The sequence below is a fragment of the Symphalangus syndactylus genome, chromosome 11, assembly GCF_028878055.3.
Source record: "Symphalangus syndactylus isolate Jambi chromosome 11, NHGRI_mSymSyn1-v2.1_pri, whole genome shotgun sequence".
In the NCBI taxonomy this organism is placed as follows: Eukaryota; Metazoa; Chordata; class Mammalia; order Primates; family Hylobatidae; genus Symphalangus; species Symphalangus syndactylus.
This window is the reverse complement of record NC_072433.2, coordinates 99,160,954-99,182,728: the sequence shown is the minus strand read 5'-3', so window position 1 is coordinate 99,182,728 and position 21,775 is coordinate 99,160,954. Positions and strand designations below refer to the sequence as shown.

At 38.2% G+C, this 21,775-nt stretch overlaps 1 protein-coding gene across 5 annotated transcripts in view; it reads left to right on the top strand.

Annotated features, from left to right (window-relative positions):
- Positions 1-21,775, top strand: part of EPB41L4A (erythrocyte membrane protein band 4.1 like 4A) — a 290,674-nt gene that overhangs the window by 249,641 nt on the left and 19,258 nt on the right. For 3 of the 5 annotated variants that reach the window (XM_055298370.2, XM_055298368.2, XM_055298371.2), the window contains 6 exons: positions 55-174; positions 13,287-13,334; positions 13,913-13,981; positions 15,178-15,288; positions 15,463-15,544; positions 19,175-21,673. In XM_055298370.2, the coding sequence (XP_055154345.1) occupies positions 55-174; positions 13,287-13,334; positions 13,913-13,981; positions 15,178-15,288; positions 15,463-15,544; positions 19,175-19,303 (559 nt within the window). In that variant the 3' untranslated portion in view covers positions 19,304-21,673. Of the gene's footprint in view, positions 1-54; positions 175-13,286; positions 13,335-13,912; positions 13,982-15,177; positions 15,289-15,462; positions 15,549-19,174; positions 21,674-21,775 lie in introns of those variants that run through there. The other 2 variants (XR_008660989.2, XM_063612902.1) reach the window with 2 other exon arrangements.

Here is a 21,775-nt window from a genome sequence, read left to right as displayed (position 1 = left end):
TAAAACGCACCATCCATGTGGATGTTAACTTCACATGCATGGCTTTCCTTTCAGAATACGGCAGGAGAATGATATGGTTGATTCAGCGCCTCAGTGGGAAGCTGTATTAAGGAGACAAAAGGAAAAAAACCAAGCCGACCCCAACAACAGGCGATCCAGACACAGATCTCGTTCGTATGTGAACTCTTTTTATACCTTGATTCAAAAACACTGAATTTGAAGTAGCATGTGGATATTCAGGTCTTCTAAAGTGTTTTAGTTCAACTAGGATTATTTCATTGTTTATTTGTCATATTTACCTTCTAATATTTGTGACATTTATTAACCATGTTTGAAGCCGTAGAAGTTGAAGCACAGTTAAAACAAAATGTCATGAAAACAAGGCCCTCAAAGCCATATTTTTGTTTTGTGTTGTTTTTAACCAAAGTATACATTCACCTGAATAAATAGGAATAGTCTCCTTTGTTGTAGAGCCAGGCTGTTGGTGAAATACCTGCTGCTTCTCAGTTTGAGTCTGCACAATTCTCTGAAGTCTTGTTCCAGACTGAACCAGATGTAAATATCTTCCCATCAAAATACCATTTGTGAACAGTAGTCAGTGAGTGATTCATTACACCTCAGTGTTGGAATTTGCCAACACTGTTACTAGGCAGTGCCATGTGTGAGCACAATTACACCATAATGTTGTGATTGCCAGTCCCCCAAATTAATTGTCTTTGAGCTGGTAAAGTTTCTGTGCATGTGTGTTTTAAATCTGTGCATTATCAAGATTTAGACGCCTCACTCCCACTCCACTTGCCAAACCATGGCTCACCTTTTTAAAGTGAGCCAAGACTAAGTACAGATCCTTTTGTGATCGTGGGTGGTTAGATGTCTAGTGTTGATTACTCACAGGAGGAGGGATTAAGTCCAGTCGTGTATGATAAGGAAATGAAAGGATGTTGGGTAGTGGAGGTAGAGACTGGGTAGGCAGGTACGGAGCTCTGAGGGAGCCAGGCAGGAGGGTGACAAGAGAACAGCTGTGAGTGCCACATCAGGTTAAAAGAGATTAGGAAAGAACTCCGGAGTGTACCGGGGGGTTCACACCAGGACCCTTTGTGCTGTGGGACACTTAAGGGACACTTCTCAGTCTTAGATGTTTACCTTTCAATTAGAAATTAACCCCTTGTATGTGTGTGTATTTTATCAGTAATGCATCGTTATGAGTGATGACTTTCTTTTGTAATAGAAAACCTGCAAATAGTCACTAAACCATGTACACCCTTACAGATGTATTAATTACTCTGTAAAGTTTTTTTAGCAACCTAATTAAACTAGTAGTCAATTTAAAGCTGAAGTTAATGAAAATTTCCTTTGTTGTGATAGCACCTTCCCCCAACTCCATTAAAAAAAAAAAAGGAAGTTTAGATATGAAAGAATCAGACCTCATTGAAGAAGTTTACCCAAAAGATGCAGAACCCAAGATTAGATCCAGCATAGTCATGGGTAAATCTTTTGCCACCACATTTTTACCTTTCCATGTGGAATAGTTTTCTATGAAGGACTTGTTATACACAAGGTTTGGCAACTTGATATTAAATCTTAAAACAGCATTCAGTTTTTCTAACGATTTGTAAAGCATTCTGAGTTCAATTGAATGCCAGTAGTACATTTAATTTATTTAAAAAGGGGAAAGTAAAATAAAATTAGAAAAAATCCTATATGTAAGTTTTGAAGAAGTCAAAAAACATTCCTGGAGGCAATAGTAAATAAATGGAACCATTCATTTGTAAATAAAAATTGGGAAATAGAATAATTTAAAGTTGTTATTACTGTAATTCAATTATATTATGGAGCAAATATTTGTAGTGGGCCTGGGAATTTAATAATTTTTTAGTCAAGTGGTCGGAGGTTCATTTAACAGCCTTTAAAATTGAGGCAATTTGAGGTGAAATTTACATACAGTCAGATCCTCCTCCCGTCTTCTGTGTACAGTTTAATGAATTTTGACAAATGTATCCATAATATATCCATCCTGCCAGTCAGGATATAGAAGATTTCCATTATCCGGAAAGTTCCTTCATGCTCCTTTTAGTCAGTGCCCACTCCCACAACCGACCACTGTTCTGATTTCTTTTTCTTTTTTTTTTTTCTCTGTCACCCAGGCTGGAGTACAGTGGCCCAATCCCGGCTCACTGTAACCTCTGCCTCCTGCGTTCAAGCCATTCTCCTGCCTCAGCCTCCCGAGTAGCTGGGATTACAGGCACCTGCCATAACACCCAACCAATTTTTCTATTTTCAGTAGAGATGGGGTTTCACCATGTTGGCCAAGCTGGTCTCGAACTCCTGACCTCCAGTGATCCACCGGGCTCAGCCTCCCGAAGTGCTGAGATTACAGGTGTGCACCACTGCACCTGGCCCACTGTTCTAATATCTATGATTAGTTTTTCTGTCTTGTTGAACTTCATATAAATGTAATAGCACAATATATACTCCTTTAAAATATTGCTTCATTCACTCAACATGTTTTTGAGCTTCATCCATGGTATTAGTGGTCATTTAAATTTTTGTATATACTGCAATATTTTTATTCATTCTCTTCTTGATGGACATTTGAATTGTTTCCAGTTTTTACCATTGTGTTATAGACATTCTGTACAAGTATGTGTGTGGAATTTGTTTTCTTTTGCTTGGGCAAATACCTAGGAGTAGAATTGCTGGATTAGAGGGAATTTGCATATTTAATTTTATTTATTTATTTATTTATTTTTGAGACAGAGTCTCGCTCTGTCGCCCAGGCTGGAGAGTAGTGGCCAATCTCGGCTCACTGCAAGCTCCGCCTCCCGGTTTCCATGCCATTCTCCCGTCTCAGCCTCCCAAGTAGCTGGGACAACAGGCGCCAGCCACCACGCGTGGCTAATTTTTTATATATTTAGTAGAGACGAGGTTTCACCGTGTTAGCCAGGATGGTCTCGATCTCCTGACCTCGTGATCCGCCCGCCTCAGCCTCCCAAAGTGCTGGGGTTACAGGCATGAGCCACCGTGCCCGGCCACAACTTTAATTTTATAAGGAATTATCAAAATGATTTCCAGAGAGGCTGGGTCATTTTATACTCCACTAACAAGATACGAGAGGGTCTTGTTCTGCCCCAGTTCTTGGTAGTATTTGAGTTTGTTGCTGTATTAATTTTCGCCGTTCTACTAAGCTTGAAGTAGACATTCCATCGTGGTTTTAATGAGCATTTCTTTCACGGCTAATGATGTTAACCACATTTTTGTGTGCTTATTGGTTATTCATATATCTTCATTTTTAAAGTGTTCAAATTTTTTGTCCAGTTTAATTGGGTTGTTTGTCCTTTTTCTTATTCATTTGTAGGTTATTTATGTATTCTGGATAAAAGTTCAATTTCAGATATGCACGTTACGAGTGAATACTTTCTCCCAGGCTGTGGTTTGCATTTTCATGTTCTTAACATTGCTTTTTGATGAGCAGACTTTTTAATTTTGATGAAGACCAATATATCAGTTTTTTTCATTTCTAGTTAAGGCTTTTTTTTTTTTTTTTTTAAATCTTAATGAGTGTTTGCCTACCCCATGGTCACAAAGATAGTCTCATATCTTTTTCTAGCAGCTTTATCGATTTTGCTTTTATACTTAGGTCTGTGTTCCATTTAGAATTAGTTGTTGTATATGGATGAGTAGAGATTGAGAGGTGTTTTTCCTGTAGTCTATCCAGTTCCACCACCATTTTTGAAAAGACTTTTCATTCAAATGCCTTGTGGCCTTTGTTGAAAATGAATTGACTGCTCACATGTGGGCCAATTTTGTTTCATTGATCTATTTGTCTATCCCTAAGCCATCATGTTGTCTCGGTTACTGCAGCTTTATAGTAAGACTTGAGTAAGGCAGTGTAAATTCTCTAACTTTGGCTTTCCCTCTCCCCCTTTTTTTCAAGATTGTTTTAGCTATTTTATTAGGACCTTTGCATTTCTGTGTAAATTTTTGAATCAACTTGTCAGTTTTTACTGCCTTCCCCCAAAGACTTTTGACTAGGAATATGTTGAAAGTATAGATCAATTTTGAGAAAATAAATATCTTATTCATCCATTTGTTTTTATCTTCTTGCAGCAATGTTTTATAGTTCTCAGTACAGAGTATTTTGTTATATTTCAGAAAATTTATTTTTCAGTTGTTTTTTAGGATATAGAAGAACAAATGATTTTTAAAAATACTGATGCTACATCTTGCCACCCCATAAGCCTTGTTAAATTCACTTATTAGCTCTAGAAGCTTTTGGAGGGGGGGCAGTTTCTTAGGATTTTCTACAGTTACAAGCATATCTGTGAACAGTTTTCCTTGATTTCTAGTCTTTCTGTCTTTTATTTCTGTTCCTTCCCTTATTATACTGGCTAGATCATGTAGTACAGTGTTGAGTTACAATGTTGAATACAAGTGGTAAGAAAGCAGACATCCTTGGCTGCTCTTTTTCATAAAGGGACAGCATTCAGTATGTCAAATTATATATGATACTAGCTGCACAATTTAGGAAGATCCCTTATATTTCTAGTTTGCTAAGAGTTAGTGAAGAGTTTTGATCACGAATGGGTCTTGAGTTTTGTTATAAACTTTTTCTGCATCTGTTGAGATAATTGTTATATGGGTTTATTTTGTTCGTGGAGGAATTAAATTGATTCAATTTTGAATGATACATCCTTGCATTCCTAGCACAAGCCCCTTGTCATGGTGTATTTTCCTTTTTGTGTGTAGCTGGATTCTATTTGGCATTACCTTATTAAGATTTGTTTCTTTGTTATTGTGAAAAATTGATCTGTAATTTTCCTGTAATGTCAGGTTTTTGGTAAAAAATATTATATTGGTCATTTAAAATAATTTGAGAAATATTCCTTCTTCCTCTATTTTCTGAATGAGTTAATATAAAAGCATTTTTTTTCTTCCTTAAATATATACTTCACCAGTGAAACAATCTCTGCCTGGAGTTTTCTTTGTGGAAGGTTTTAAATTACAAATTCAATTTCTTTGACAGATGTTGAGATATTCGTATTTTATACTTATACTTAGTTTATACTTTATACTTAGTTTTGATAATTTATGCTTTTAAAATAATTTCATTTTTATCTAAGTTGTCAAATCTTTCAGCAAAAATTTGCTTATAATTCTTCATGTGCTTTTAACATCTGTGAAATCTGTTGTGATATCACCACTTTAATTCCTGGTGTTGGTGATTTGTGTTTTCTCTTCATTTTTTTTAATTTATTTTTTTCAGAGAACCAATTTTAAGTTTTGTTGCTTTTTCTTTGCTATCTGTTGTCTGTTTCATTGACTTTACTTTTTGTTCTTTTTATTTTGTCTTCTACCTTCTCTTCTTTTTTTATCTTCTTAGGATAACATTTATTTTAAACCTTTCTACTTTTCCAATATAAGCATAAATTTATAAATTTCCCTTTCAGCGATGCTTTAACTATATCTCACATGTTTTTGACATTGTTTTTATTATCATACAGTTCAAAATAATTTTTAATTTATCTTGTCATTTTTTTGACGATGGCGTTTTTAGTTTGTGTTTAATTTCCAAATATTTCAGGATTTTCTACAAATCTTATTATTATTTTAATTTAATTCCATTTTGGTTAAAAAAAAAAGTCTGAACGGTTTTAATCCCTTGAAATTTATTGAGACTTGTTTTAAGGCCTAGCGTATGGTTTTTAATGATGAATAATCTGTGGACTCAAGAAGAATGAGGAGTCTCAGTTACTGGGTGTCGAATAGATGCAGTTAGCTGATAGTGTTCAGATTGTGTCTTTTTTTATTACTTCATCTACTTTTCAAGTAGTCATTGAGAGAGGGATGTTAAAATCTACAACAGCTATTGTGAATTTGTGTGTTTTTTCCTTTAATTCTGTCAGTTTTTACTTCAAGTTATTTTGAAGCTCTGGTGTTAGGGGTATGCATATGTATGGTTTTTTTCCTTCCTGATGAACTGATGACCCTTTATTCTGGTAATACTCCGTTTTCTGTGTCCAGTACACATGCACACACGTAAATTCTACCATACCTTCTTCATGTTTACTGTTTGCATGGTATATCCTTTTAATCCTTTTAGTTTAAGCCTAATTATGTCTTTATATTTAAAGTCCACCTCTTGTAAACAGTATACAGTTGGTCTTTTTTTTTTTTTTTTTAAATTTTAGCCTGACAATCTCTGTCTTTTAAGTTCAATGTTTAGCCTGCTAGTAGTTAACATAATTATTTGCATTTTGGGATATAAGTCCGCCATCTTGTTCTTTTTTCTGGCTTATTATGCCTGTTTTTTGTTGGTTTGTTGCTCCCTTCCTACTTTATTTTGTGTGAATTGAATATTTTTTGATACTCCATTTTATTTTCTCTACTGATATCTTACCTATACTTTTAATTTTTTTTATTTATTGCTCTCTCTGTAAGTATGATTCTTATCAGTATGGTTCCTTATCACACCCTAAGATTAATAGTGTAACATTTTATTTACAATTTAGAAACATTGGAAAAATATAGCTCCACTTGTCCTTTGTGCTATTGTCATATATTTTATTTTTGCCTGTTAGAAGCCTCATATTAAAATGTTAATGTATCTTTGCTTAAACAGTGGGTTTTTATATAAAGAAATTAAGAGGAGGAAAAACCTTATAGTTACTGTGGTGGGAAGAATAATGACCCCTGAAATATGTCCATGGCTTAATCTCCATAATGTGTGAATATATGGCCCTAGATGGCAGAGAGGAGTTGAGATTGCAGGTGGAATTAAGGCTGTTGTTAATCAGTTGACCCTCACCCAGGGATATTATCCTGGATTATCCACGTAGGCCCAAAGTAATCATAAGTTTCTTAAAAGTGGAAGAAGAGGTGACAGAAGAGGAAGAGTGTTTCAGTTTGAAACGGACTCAACCTGTTGTTGCTGGCTTTGAAAATAGAGGAAAAGGCCTTGAACGAATAAATGTGGGCAGCTCTAGAAGTTGGAAAACACAAGAAAATGAATTTTCCCTTGAGCCTCCAGAAAGGAATGCAGCCATGCCAACACCTTGATTTTAGTCCAGTAGGACCTGTGTCAGATTTCTCATCTGATACAGCCGAAGTGCAGTTAAAGTAGAAAAAAAAAATTTATATATATATATATATATATATATATATATATATATATATATATATATATTTATATGTATTTGTGTGGATAGTAGTTCACTTAGAAGTTGCTGGCCAGGGACGGTGGCTCACGCCTGTAATCTCAGCACTTTGGGAGGCCAAGGCAGGCAGATCACCTGAGTTCAGGAGTTCAAGACGAGCCTGGCCAATGTGGTGAAACCTTGTCTCTACTAAAAATACAAAAATTAGCCGGGTGTGGTGGCGGGTGCCTGTAATCCCAGCTACTTGGGAAGCTGGGTCAGGAGAATTGCTTGAAGCTGGGAGGCGGAGGTTGCAGTAAGCCGAGATCGCACCATTGCACTTCAGCCTGGGCAACAGGAGCGAAACTCCATCTCAAAAAAAAAAAAAAAAAAAAAAAACCAAAGTTGCTCTGGTGGGTAAAAAGCAGATTGAGAAAGAGGAAGAAAGGAAGCAGGAAAGCAATTAGAAAGCTTGCAGTGGTCCACGTGAGATGGTTTTAGTTCAGAAAAGATGGTGGTGGTGAAATGAAGAGAAGTAGATGAATACACATTTTGGAAGTAAAGCTGACAGATTTGTAGTATGAGCGGTATTATGGATGACATTGAGTTTCTGAGCTGATCCACTGAGTGGATAGCATGATTTTTTACTGAGCTGGGAAGGGATGGGCCAGGAATGTTTTGTGGGGAAAGAATCAAGATTTCTGTTTTTTAGGTCTGAGATGCCAAGTAGGCAATTAATGGAAATGTCAACTGGACAACTGAATAAACATGTTATAACTCTTAAGGATGATGGATTACTTCATATAGCACAAACTGGGCTCTGTCCTTTATTTGAGTTATGACTGTTAAAAGCCTGAGATTTATTGACAATTAATAAAATACCTGCTGGGTGCTGTTGTTTGCATTCTGTATCTTCAGCTTATTACCTGATCCCCATGAGCTTCCATCTCTACAACACTGATGGTACCATGCTCTTAGGATTTTGCTGAGCATTAAGTGAGGTTGTGCCCGTGTCACAGCCTTTATTAGTAAGTTCCGCTAGGTCTTAGTTATTCTCTAGAAACACTGCAAGGTATTTGTGTTTTTCCTTGAGATGAGGAGGTGGTGAGAAATGAAGGGAGTAGAGTAAGGCAACTCGCATAAAGTCCTTAGAGACTTGAATTTGGTTGTGTGAGGATTTAGGAACCACTACAGCTTTCTTTAAAGGTGGAAACATGAGCTGGGCATGGTGGCTTGTATGTGTAGTCCCAGCTACTTGGGAGGCTGAGGAGGGATGATTACTTGAGGCCAGGAGTTCAAGACCAGCCTGGGCGACATAGTGAGACCACATCCCTTAGAAAAAGTGGAAACATGGCTAGGGCAGTATTCAAGGAAAGCAATCAAAATTATCCTTCAGATATATATACATATACACACACACACATATAAATATCTTCAGATATAATATATACATAATAGAAAATATTTTAAAATATATGTACTATATAAAAATATCTATGTATATTTGGTATTTCAGATGTACAGTAAGCCACTGATCTCTCCATTACTCCCATATTCTTAAATTCCTACTGCAGTATATGTAAATTATGTTTTCATTAAGGGTCAGAAGGTTAAGATACATCATTATTCATTTTTGTGTTTTATCCCCAGTAAATAGCTAGAAAATCAATTCATTATTAAATACCAGAGACACAGAGTAGGGTAGTATAAAATACAAAACTGTTTTCTACTAAAAAGCATTAAGCTGAAATATGATTAGATCTCCTCTGGTAAAACATTGGGAAGTACAGTTCTATTTAGTACATTTTTCAGCTACAGTTGATGTTTATCACTAGGAAAAAAGCTTTGTTGAACCTCCTTTTCTACATGGGTGAACCTTTACTCAGTGGGATATTTGGAAGAGGCATAAAAGCGTAAACAATAGTTTTGGTAGGGTCAAACCTGGGTGCAAGAGAAGGCTCGGGCTCCCTCTGGTGGTGATAATATCTTACTATTTTTATTGAAAAGTACGATACTGTGGAAGAGGAGGCTGTCAGGGCAATGTTCTCAGTTACACACAAAACATGCAAGTCTGGTGTGTTAGGTGAAGATACAACATGAACCCCCATCCCCCAACCCCGAAGTGCCTCCTGAGCGATCTTCAGCAGCCAGGTTGTTCATCTCAGTGATTTCCTAAGGCTTCTTTGGAGGGGGAGGGAGAAGAGTAAGACATCTCCTAATTAGATTTATTTTGACCAGTCAGGAATGTGACAAAGAATGACTGGGATATTTGTTAGGTGCTTTGAATTCCGTAAATAAAGATGTTTTATAAATGTACATATTTTCAACTCTAAATTTCCTTTCAGAGGAGTGATCAGTATAAAGATGGACCAAAAAAGAGTAAAATACTGCCGTATTTCTTAGTATAATATACAAAATTTAGTAAATATACTATTGGATAATGTATTGCCCATATTATGTTTTTAGATAATATAGTCGAATAGTTTGGGGGATATATAAAATGATTATATGCAGTGATGGAGTTTAAATCCTTTGTAGATTTATGATATGTTTGTTTTAGGGTTTTGGAATAAGGGAAAGTGATTTGTGAATGATGTGTCATCAGACTAATTTCTCTGATTAATTTAAAGTGGAATATTTGTATGTGGAGGAGGGATGCTTTTGAAAAATATTGGACTAATACTGGGCTGCGTGTGTATTTTCTATATATGTTGTACCTATGGACAACTCAGGGTTCTATTTCCTTAGGAATTTATTTGGAGAGTTTAAGTAAAACATCTGCATAATTAAGTGCCTCAAATTAAGAAAGATGACTGCTGAAATTCCGCAGCTTTCTAAATCCACAAGATAACACTGAGCTGCAGATCATGAATTCATCCTAAATTATTGATTAAATGTGTGCAGATGTAAGCATAAAAATAATACATTCCTCATTAACATGCAGCTTGTGTTGACATTTGTGAAATCACAGGTGGTCTAGCAATCAGAGGAAATTAGCATTTTCTAAGCTTTGGAACTTTTCCTTGCCTTAAAACTGTTTGAAACTACTGGCCATGTCAGAACTTAGCTTAGTTAAAAATATGACTTTTATAGTGCTATAGAACGTAAAGATAAAGAGTAAACTCTTCAATCTTTTAGGACCAGTGTTAATGGCTAGAAGGTCTGATGATCTCGTTCAGATTAAGATAACATTTCTCAAGCCGGCGCGGTGGCTCACGCCTGCAATCCCATCACTTTGGGAGGCTGAGGTGGGCGGATCATGAGGTCAAGAGATTGAGACCATCCTGGACAACATGGTGAAACCGCGTCTCTACTAAAAATAAAAAAATTAGCTGGGCGTGGTGGCACATGCCTGTAATCCCAGCTACTCGGGAGGCTGGGGCAGGAGAATCGCTTGAATCTGGTAGGCAGAGCTTGCAGTGAGCCGAGATGGGGCCACCGCACTCCAGCCTGGGTGACAGAGTGAGACTCTCTCAAAAAAAAAAACAAAAAACAAAAAAAACAAAGATAACATTTCTCTAATTCTTCTGAGATGGGAATGAAAAGCATTTCCTGTGGAATTACAATAATAGTATTTAAAAAAAAAAAACATGAAAACACTCTTATTTTTTTTCCTGATAACTAAGGTAAGAAATTCTTCTGGCTTAAAAAGATCAGAAAATATAGAAAAGCATAAATAAGCAAATAAAATTACCTGCAATCCAGCACTCAGACATATCCACTGTTATCATGTTATCATTTTTTTAATGTATTGTTCATAGTCACTGTCTCTCATGACTAGGCCTGATATCATGGGGTGTATGTCCTCCTGGCCACTCACAACTTTTCTTATTCTCCCCGCGTCCACCCTGAAAGCATTCAGCTTTGAATTGCATGCCCTCACATGATACCACTCACCACTTCCGGTAGTTGTCATCAACTGCACCTTCGGTCGTTTTCCTCATTCTTTGAAGATTTAGTTTCTGCTTTACTGTCACTCTCTCCAGCACTATTCTAGTACTCACATAATGGATCTTTACAATAACTTGGCTTCCACCACCCAACCATAGCCACTTAATTCCTAGGTCATACCCTTAATCAGTGGTTTTCCAACTGGGGGCAGTTTTGCTTCTAAGGGGACATTGTTGGACATTTTTGGCTGTCATACTAGGGAGGTGCTACTGGCATCTAGTTGGGTAGAGGCCACAGGTGCTACTGATCATCCTACAATGCACAGGACAGCCTCCTACAGCACAGAATTAGTATGGAAAATGTCAGTAGGGCCAAGGGTGGGAAACCCTGCTGTAACTAGAAGACAGCTGATATGCTCACTATCATACCTTCCTGAAATAAGAATAAGGATCAGTAGAATAGCTTCCTAACCTGGATATTCTGTAATACTTCAGACTCCTGGTTGACTGTGAGAAGTAGATCCTGGGGTATAGTCACAGCTGAACCATCGTTCTGTCAGAATGGAATAACACCTTAGTGCTGTTTAATATTAGCACTTTCTCTGACAGTATCATTTAAAGGGGTTAACATATTATCTAGCAAATCAGACCAACCAAATGTAGGAAAGGCAGAATCTATACAGGACACCAAGGAAGCAGTTTCTATGACTTTTAAGAAACATACAATTTTTTTTTTTTTTTTTGGCACAGGATCTCGTTGTGTTGCCCAGACTGGAGTGCAGTGTCGTGATCTCGGCTTACTGCAACCTCCACCTCCCAGGTTCAAGTGATTCTCATACCTCAACCTCCCAAGCAGCTGGAATTACATGCACATGCCACCACGCCCAGCTAATTTTTTGTATTTTTAGTAGAGATGGGGTTTTGCCTTGTTGGCCAGGCTGTTCTTGAACTCCTGACCTCAAGTGATCCACCCACCTTGGCCTCCCAAAGTGCTGGGATTACAGGCTTGAGCCACTATGCCCGGCCTAATCTTATTCTTATAACAAAGAACATCTACATTTAACAGTACCATATTTGGTCTGAGACCAAGATTTCATCCCTTTTTCCTTTCATGTTTTGTCTCATCCTGAGTTGATCAAAAGGTCTTTATAGGCAGATCACTTTTTTCCCCCTACACAAAGGAAAAACCGTTTGGTCAACTCAGTGGCTGGAAACTAGCTTAGTGTATTCTGTATGTTCAGAAAGCCCTACCAGAATACCGTAGTGGTGCCCTTATGAATCGAGAAAAGTGAAAGCATTAATGATATCATACACTAAAAGCAATATTGAGCCCCCCAAATGCTAATACAGATTAATCGCATACAATTCCATAGGATCAGTGGCTTTTAATTGTTATTTGTTGTTTCTTTTGGCCTATTACTAGATCTCTGTTCTCTTAAAGGGACCGATGAAAGCTTATTTTCTCACTATGAAGAAAAATCATCCTGTCAACAATTGCAGTGCTAATAGATTTCACTGCATTCATTGCTACAATGAGAGAAATAGTTGATACTACAGAGAGTACAAACACTTGAATGCTGACTGAATTTTTCATTCTAGGAAGTTAAAGATAGTGGTTTAATATCTACTCACATATTTCTTGGAGAAAAGATTTGCAGAGTCAATAGTTAGGGATGGAGAAGGGCGTAAAGAGGGTGGCAGCATGAGCCAAGGCCACAGATAGGTCCTAGCATTTGCTGGCCCAAGTTTTGTTGCAGAAATGCAACAACAGATGTCACATGAAAGATGGGTCATTGGTACAGTCTGCCATCAGGGCCATCCTACCAGTTGCTTCTTCCTTGTGGTGGTTGCTTCTCCTAGGTAATCACAGATAATGTTGGGACTTTTTAGAATCAGGATGAGTTCTTCTTTTACCATTACTTACAAATATCTGGAAAGATCAGAAACGGACGCCCTGAATCATTCTTCATTGTACAGTTACCACTGGAGGGGGAGGCATATGACCCTGCAGTTCTGAGGTCTTTCATTAAATGAAGCTCTGGTTATGACTGGGTTTTATGATTTTCCTTCGGCGGCAGTAGCGGCAATTTAGCTGCTGGTGTCTTTATACTAACCATCACAATGGCTCTCCCTGTCCAGTCTTTCCTTGTCTGTTCTCAGCTGGCAAATAAGAATTTCACAGTCTGAAAACTATTACAGTTAGTTATTAGGTTGTGAGATGAAGCATGTTTGCAGAGATGAAGGTTGTTTTCTCTATTTATAGGAGAAGCCCCGATATCCAAGCAAAAGAAGAGTTATGGAAGCACATTCAGTGAGTAATGGTTTTTCTTTCTCATTGTTTTAAAACCCATGTAGTTTTAATGCAGTTGCAAGGAAGACTCCTGGTACTGAGAGGCAGCCTCAGCGTGATGCCTGCCAAAGCCATTGCCACTGTGTGTGGCAGGCACGCGGAGCCCCTGGTGGTGGTGCCTTACCATATCAACAGCCTATCTACAGGCAACCCTGACACCTCCTCACCTTGGGTCATTTAGTCTCGCCTCTAAATGGACCTCAGACAGGCCAATAGTTTACAAATAAATACCAAGGAAAACAAATCCAGAAGAAAAAAGACACCCACCACAGGGGAGAGAAGTAGATCTTTTATAGGGAAATGGGGAATGGCTGGAGTCTGAATGTAGAAAAATTGAAAGAAGGCAAAAGAGCTACAGAAAAGGTTTTACCCCTCCTATTTTTCCTTGAACATATTTTTAGTTTTTATAAATTTTTATTAGTTTTACTAACACTGTTTTGGGACAAGATTAGAAAGGGAAAACTCACCTGCCGATCGTGAAAGATACTAGCATTTATGCCAGCACCACAACTATCATTTTCTTGCTTATTCCTTTATAGAAAGGAACTTGTGGATCCATCCGGATTGTCAGAAGAACAATTAAAAGAGATTCCGTACACTAAAATAGAGTGAGTGCCTTTGAAAATCTTCTCACAAAAGCTTTATTAGTGCTTGTGAGTAATCCATTCTAATTCTTCAATTGTGTTCCAGGCAGTGCTTTGTCTCTACATTTTAACCAAAACTAGGTGACAGTAGCGAAAGAGGGAAAAAAGTGTGCATTAAAGCTACTTATTCTACACTATAACCTCTATCATCTCTTATTAGCCACCTCTTTGTACTTGGTAGGTACAAGGGGGCTTTTCCTGATTACTTTGTTTTAAAATAAATTCTTTTCTGAGATTCTCATTGATAAAGTTTTTTATCCATTATTTTATACCAAGAGAATTATGTTGACCATAAAACTCTCATATGAGCCCAGTCCAATCCCTGGCATAGAAGCAGCACATTGAACTGGCTTCATGAAAGCACAGCAGGAGTCCTTAGTCACCAGTGTAAGAGGAACCATACCTGTTGACTGTGTTTTCTGCCTGGCCAGTACTTGGTTAAGAGAAAGTGAGTGCCTGCTTTGTTTCCCTTCTGCAGCTATGCTGCTTTCCCACCACAGTTAAATAGCAGGTTGGTACACCCCAGCCACCCTCTGTCCCCATCTTTAGGTCAAAGATTTGAATTATTTATTTATTTTTAATTATTAAGGTATAATTGACAAATAAAAGTTGTGTATGTTTACAGTGTACAATGTGATGTTTTGATATATGTGTACATTTTGAAATGCTGAAATCAAGCCAATATATCTATCATCTCACATACTTTTTTTTTTATGGAGAGAACACTTAAGGTCTACCTTCTTAGCAATTTTCAAGTAAAGACTGAATTCTTAATGTTAGTAGCTAGGACAGTGGACCAACTTTTTCCATTAGGAATGCCATTTTGTCTGCATTATAGATTTTGTTTTCTTCCACGCTACTATGAAGAATTCCACTGTGAGGAATAATTTCATTTAAAATTTGGTGGTTAAAAAATACACACACATATATATATGTATATACACAAATATGTTAAAGAGCTTCATTTTCACATATGGTCAAGGGAGCATTTTTCTTGTGAAATTTAAGTCATTCAGGCTTTCAAAGCCTAGAGGAGCCAAGCTCTTTTTAAAACTCTGAAAGTTGTTATTCTTTCGTGGTTTCAATATTAAGGAAGAACTCCTACTTTTCCTCTTCTGACTTTGAGTGTTTGTTCCCATGTTTCTTGGTTGCTTGTTCAGGACACAAGGTGACCCAATCCGCATCAGGCATTCTCATTCGCCACGAAGTTACCGCCAGTATCGCAGGTCCCAGTGTTCAGATGGGGAGCGATCAGTTCTCTCGGAAGTGAAGTAAGTGGGCAGGCCAGAGTACACCATCACCATCATGGCTCCAGAACAGTGCAGTCTAAAAGAACTTTACTTGCTCATGGAAATGTTTTATATCTACACTGTAGTTCTCTTCCAACTTAATTTATGATTCTAGATACTGTTCCAGTCACTAATTCTAAAACTCATTCTCTGCAGTTCAAAAACAGATCTTGTACCACCGCTTCCGGTGACCCGTTCTTTGGATGCTCAGGGTTCTGGGGACGCTACAGTTCATCAGGTTAGTAATAGTAAAGTTTGAAGAAGGTGTTGTATTGATGACAATTTTGAGAAGCATTTTGTGCTTTGGAAAGTTCCTTTAGGGAGGTAGGGCAGGCAATGAAACCTTAATGTCATTCTGAGATTCTGCATTTTAAAAGAACGTGTAGAAATCATGGAATGAAAAGTGCATGATCAAGAATGCTGGCACAATCTGGGAAGAGTTAGGAAAAACAGGTAGAGGTAGTGGGGCAAAGCTGAGGATAACAAAGATGGTAAGACCATTTGGAGCCAGAATAAAGAAACAATTGTTTCACTAATTAAAAAGCAATAGTAACAACAGGTATTTTGAGCCAGAGAAACAAAGAGAAAGTGATAGACTCACATTGTTAACTGATAGCAGACAGAATTACTTAAGTCCTGTTTTATTTCTGTCTTCTCCATCACAATTACTTTAATTCTGGAAATGTTTTTAAAAGGTAGTTAAAAAGGAATACCGAGACAGAACACCTAGCTGCCTTAACAAAGTCACTTTAACACTTAGCTGAATTTGATAATCAGGGGAACACTGTAGCAAACATAGTTCAGGAAGGGTTTCATACCACCTCTCATGATGTACTTTTTAATAAGATGGGAAAAAATGTGGGCTGAATAAGACAGTTGGATGGATTTATATCTGGTTAAACAACCACTGTAAAACTCTAAAAACAAAGTTGATGTGTCTGATGGATCAGGGTCAGCCCATTGTTTGTCGTGTTGTGGTTTTCAGTGTCATTTGATCATGGATCCTTTAGAAAAGCCAGTTGTGTCTACTGACTCTCATCCCATAAAAATGCATGTAAGCACATGTAGTTTTTGGACCACGTAAGAAGCCTGACACCCGCAGTATCTATCATGTGTGGCCCTTTTTGTTTTTATTAATGACTGGAGCAAGGCCTGTGCTAATTTAGGTTAGGTTCCCTAGATAGATTCTGAAATCTGCATGCAGGAAGCTTGTTGGAAAGTGCCCACGGGATCCATACTTGTTGGGGAGAAAGTGAAAGACGGGTTTGGGCAGAGGCAAGAGCTGATCCCACAGGGAGCTCTAGAGCTGAGATGGCTCTTCAAATTCATCCTACTTTGAGACAAGGGGGTTGAACCTTCACACATTCACATTCACCCCATATAAGTCACTGGGTAAGGGATGTTCTGGGAGGGGGGGTTCTCTTCAACTGAGGGCAGTTCCTGTGGAGGGGCTCAGTTTTGAGCTACACAGCAGGCAACACTCCCAACAGCTGGAGAATGAATGCCTCAGTCTAGAATGGAGATCTGCATGGTAAACACAGCTTCTACTATAATCTGCATAATATTTGATGAGATCAGCCTGGGACAGCTAATAGGTTGTCCAAATAGACGATTGGTTTAAAGTTGACAGTACTTTTTCAAAATTATATTCATGATTAAGTTTAGGCTTTGTATTCTGACTGACCTGAATCATTTGTGTTTCATCTCTGCGTACTACTTGTGTAACTTTAATACTGCTAAACTTCTAAGTCTCAATTTTTATACAGTGTAGATAACCTACCTCCTAGGGTTATTGTGATGATTAATAAGCAGTTATCTTTCGGTGTTTTTTTTTTTGTCTTAATTTTAATTGGTTTCAATACAAGTAGTAATTTTCATTTCCACTCAGGAATTAAAAAACGTACACATATTCAGAGTTGGAAGAATAGCTTTCACCTTGCGGGACACAAGAACTCACATGCATCTTCTGATCAGTGGCACTGATTCTAAGCCTGTCTCCAGGACACTTTTGATTTTGAATTCAGTAAATGTCCAGTAAGCCCCTCTCAGGAGTGTCGAGAACTGGTCTGAGCAATCAGCAAACCATGGCCCTAAGAGCCAAATCTAGTCTGCTGCCTTTGTATAGCCCAGAAGCCAGTAATGGTTTTTACACCTTTAAAGGGTTGTTTAAAAGCAAAACAAAATAACGGTAACACGTGACACAAACAGGATGTATTTTACAGTCTGGCTCTTTATAAAAAAGTTTGATGACCCTAGCCTAGACCTGGAGGCATAAAAGTAAATAGTTAAAACAAATAGGAGTACGCATTACAAAGAAGTGCCTGAGCTAGAGAAGCAACAAAGTGACCTCACTTTACATGTTTAGGGTGGTCAGAGGCATTTAAAGCTGAGACCTGGCAGGTGAGGAGCCAGCCATGTGAGTGGCCACAAGGCTGATGTAATCAGAATGAGGAATATAGGGAAAATGCTGACTCTGGAGAGGGCCTGGGTATTTGAGGAGCTGAAAGACCAACATGCACTGAGCATGAGGGGAAAGGCAGATAACACAAGGACTTAAAGGCTGTGGGAAGCGTTTGGATCTTACTGTTATTATTCCAAGTGCTAAAAGGAAGCCACTCATCTGGCTGCCATGTGGAGAAGGGGCTGGAGTGACCGATGGAAGCTGGAAAGGTACATTTCCTAATATAACTTTAAGTTCTAAATTCCACCACAATGCCACCAGAGTTCTGGCAGTGACCTGCACTACCCCTTACCTTGCCTTTTCACGCAAAGGCTGCTAACAATGGGGAAGAATAGCAACTTAATTTCTTAAGGTCTGCAGAGTGGACAGATTAAATCCTAGACAAACTTAGAACATAGTACTTATTTCAGGTCCTCTCCTAGCACTTTTTTCTGGTAATTCTGCTATATTCTCCTCTCACATTCACTGGTGTCCTCTTCCCACCTCTGGCTATCTAGAAGTCTTCCATCCCAAATAGATTGGTTCATGCTTCCCATGATAGGCAGAATAATTATTCCATCAGTGCTTTTTGAATGTCAGTAAAACAAATTAAGCCAGTCATAGGAACAGATTAAAGGTAACTGCATTTTAAGAGGGATTTATTTTTTTTTAGCTCAAACAAATCTCAAAATAGGTTGGGACAGTGTATGTAGCCCATTATTTGTGGGAATATACATTTGGGGAAGGAAATATGCTTGCCAGCCTGGTACACTGACAATGTTAGACCATCTCTTGGAAGTAAGAGGAGGGGTTTGCATAAGAGGAGCAGTTGTGAGTTAGTGTCATTCTCAGAGCCTCCACCTGTGATGATGGGAGACGTGTAAAACCTAAGTTTTACAAAGTGGTGGATGTGGTGCCCAGGCTCTGGTCATCAGCTGCCCTGTTTCTCCATATAAGACAAGCGACAGGGGCTCACAAGACATTGTTCCATTCATTGACTACTGAAAATATAATCAGGGGATTATAAATTCCCTCCAACTCTCCATCACTATCCTGTTTGGAAGAGTGAGAAGGTTGAGATCCTGGTTTGGGAATTATTAACAAAAGTAATGACACTGATTTGGGTGAATTATGCCTAATATTCATGAATAAAATCATTATGCATGTAAATGTCAGACTAACTTTGTATATTAAACAAAGTTTAAATACAAACTTTGTTTATTAAACAAAGTTTAAATACAAACTTTGTTTATTTTGCACAACTATTTAGAGGGAACATTTATTGAATAGCTTTTGGTATTATGAAACTTTTGAATTAACTCAGTATCTTAAATTTAAGAGCAGCTTGGTTTCTGATGCAATTAAAATACTTCATTTGGCTGTTTTCTTCTGAATCTTTCTATATTTTTCAAATATATTTTATTTTAGAGAAGAAATGGGTCTAAAGATAGCCTGATGGAAGAAAAATGTCAGACATCTACAAACAACCTGGCTGGAAAACACACAGCAAAAACAATAAAAACTATCCAAGTTTCCCGCCTCAAGACAGAGACTTGATCCTGATGAAGGGTCAAGGGTAGGGGTGGGAAGGTTGTGTGCGCCACTGGTACTTTTGAAACTGTGAAATAGATACCTTAATTCAAATCTCAGACCTGCGAGTATTTCTTCAGCATAAGAAAATACATTATCTTTTGCTTTTTTTTTTTTTTTTTTTTTTTTTGAGATGTTATCACTCTGTCACCCAGGCTGGAGTGAGTGCAGTAGCACCATGTCAGCTCACCACAACCTCCACTTCCTGGGTTTAAGCGATTCTGTCTCAGGCTGCTGAGCAGCTGGGATTACAGGCGTGCACCACAACACCCGGCTAATTCTTTTTGTATTTTTAGTAGAGACGGGGTTTTGCCATCTTGGGGGCTGGTCTTGAACTCCTGACCTCAAGTGATCCGCCTGTCTCAGCCTCCCAAAGCACTGGGATTATAGGCATGGTTTAACTACAGCACAGTTGTGCGGAAGGACCTTTTTGTTTTAACTGGAAGAGTATTTTGTAAAAATTCACTTGAAACCACATTTTCGTTTCTGGAACAGGATAACAATCACTGATTTCTGTCTTGTGTCTGTGTCCACCACAACCAAGACCAGATGCATCTGATGAACATTCTGGAATTCTGAACTGCAGCTAGCCTGCTGTGCAATAGTACAAGTGGGAGGACATCTTCCCAGCACTGGGGTGGTTCTCAACTAGTGCCCAGATGAAAAAGGACTGAGGCATCAATTTCAGACCGCAGATATTTTTATTCATAAAAAGTTCTTTGTAATACTGTATTTTGCGGTGTTAAGTTCCACCAGTTATTTACAAATGATGTAAAAAGCTGTTTTATTAAGTGTTGTTAATTTCTAAAGTGTTCTTGTGTTTTCAGAAGTCTAAGTGGATTTCAGTTGATCTCTCACCCCAAACCTCAAATGATCCATCCACCCTCCTTGACCATCTGACTCACCTGCTCTCCCCAGTGACTGTTTTGGACCTTTGCTCTCCATAGATGACTTTGCAATCTACAGGGAAAATACTTAGGCAGGACGTCTTGTATCTCCCCCTTACCACGTACAGTTCTCTCCACAGCTGTCAGCAGCCCTAACCTTTGTCTCTCCACCTGTGCTTTGGATGCTCTTCTCCCCGCCTTTTCAGGATCTTTGTCCTTCTCCTCTATTAATGTATTCAATTATTCTCTCAGCTAGATCCTTGCTACTTGGTTTTAAATTTAAGACTAAGATTAAACAAAACTATCTTTCACAACCACAACCCCCACCCCACCCCAGCAACTAAGATTTTCCTCTCATTCTCAGCCAATTTTCTTGCAAGGAGTATCTTTAGTCATTGCCCTCAATTCATCTAATCCCTATCTTAAGCTATCTCTACATGGATCTTTCCCACTACTCCGCTAATATCAATCACTGTGTCACTTAATCCCAGGGAGAATTTTGAGGACATTCTTTTGCTTCTTTAATATAATCCTATTTTGCTCCTACCACTGACCATTCTTTCTGGCTTATCATGCTTTACCTTGCCGTTAATTAGTGGAGTTTCTCAAACTTCAGACCCTAGGCCCTCTTCCTCTACCCCCAGCAGATCTCATTTACACCCATGGCCTTAAGGTTTATTTCTGTAGTTTAGACTGAGTAATGTGCTACTGCAAAAAGACCATTTGGATTTCTCAAAGGTAATTTAAGAATTCACCTGTTTAAATGCTGCTCCCCAGCTGAATCTAGGGTCATTATGCTCATCAGTGTGCAAGCTCGACACCTAGCAGTTATGGACACCTCCACTATTACCAAGTCAAGTTGGCCCTGTCCTCAAACTATAAACAATCTTATTTCACTAATTTTACTAGTCCAAGCTGGTCTCTCATCTAGACAACAATAAGCAACCTAGTTAACTACCTTTTCTTGCAAATCTGATTTTCCACCATGGATTTATCTTGCTTTAATAAAGCTAGAGGGAGCCTGAAGTGGTCTGGCTTCTTTACCTACCTCTTCAGCCTCATTTTGTAACACTCCCACCTCCCATAATAGCCATCTTACAAGCCTCAATAAGCACTCAATTCTAAAACAGGGCACTGAAGAGGGAAAGCAGCCAAAACTGCCTCAAAAATAAGTGGACTAACGGTATCTTTTTTCTAGCCCAAGCCTCTGTATATGTCATTCCCCCAATTTTGCCTTGTGAAAAATATGACACATACCTTTAGTCTCAACTCTTTCTCAGGTTTCCCTAAGAAAATCCTATCATGGAACTCATCTCATAGTGAAGTTTTACATTTGTGATGACATTCCCTCCACTCAGCTATGTTTCCAAAGGGAAGAACTGTGTTGTGCTCATCATCGTGTTCTCAGCTCCTAGCACAGTGCTTTCAATAAATTTTTTGAATATCTGAATACATTATTTGTTGTTTCCTGCAAAGCAAAGGCAGAAGATATGCCAACATTAAATGTACAGTCTAGCTGGAGGAAAAATATGCATTGAGTGCAGTAAAGCAC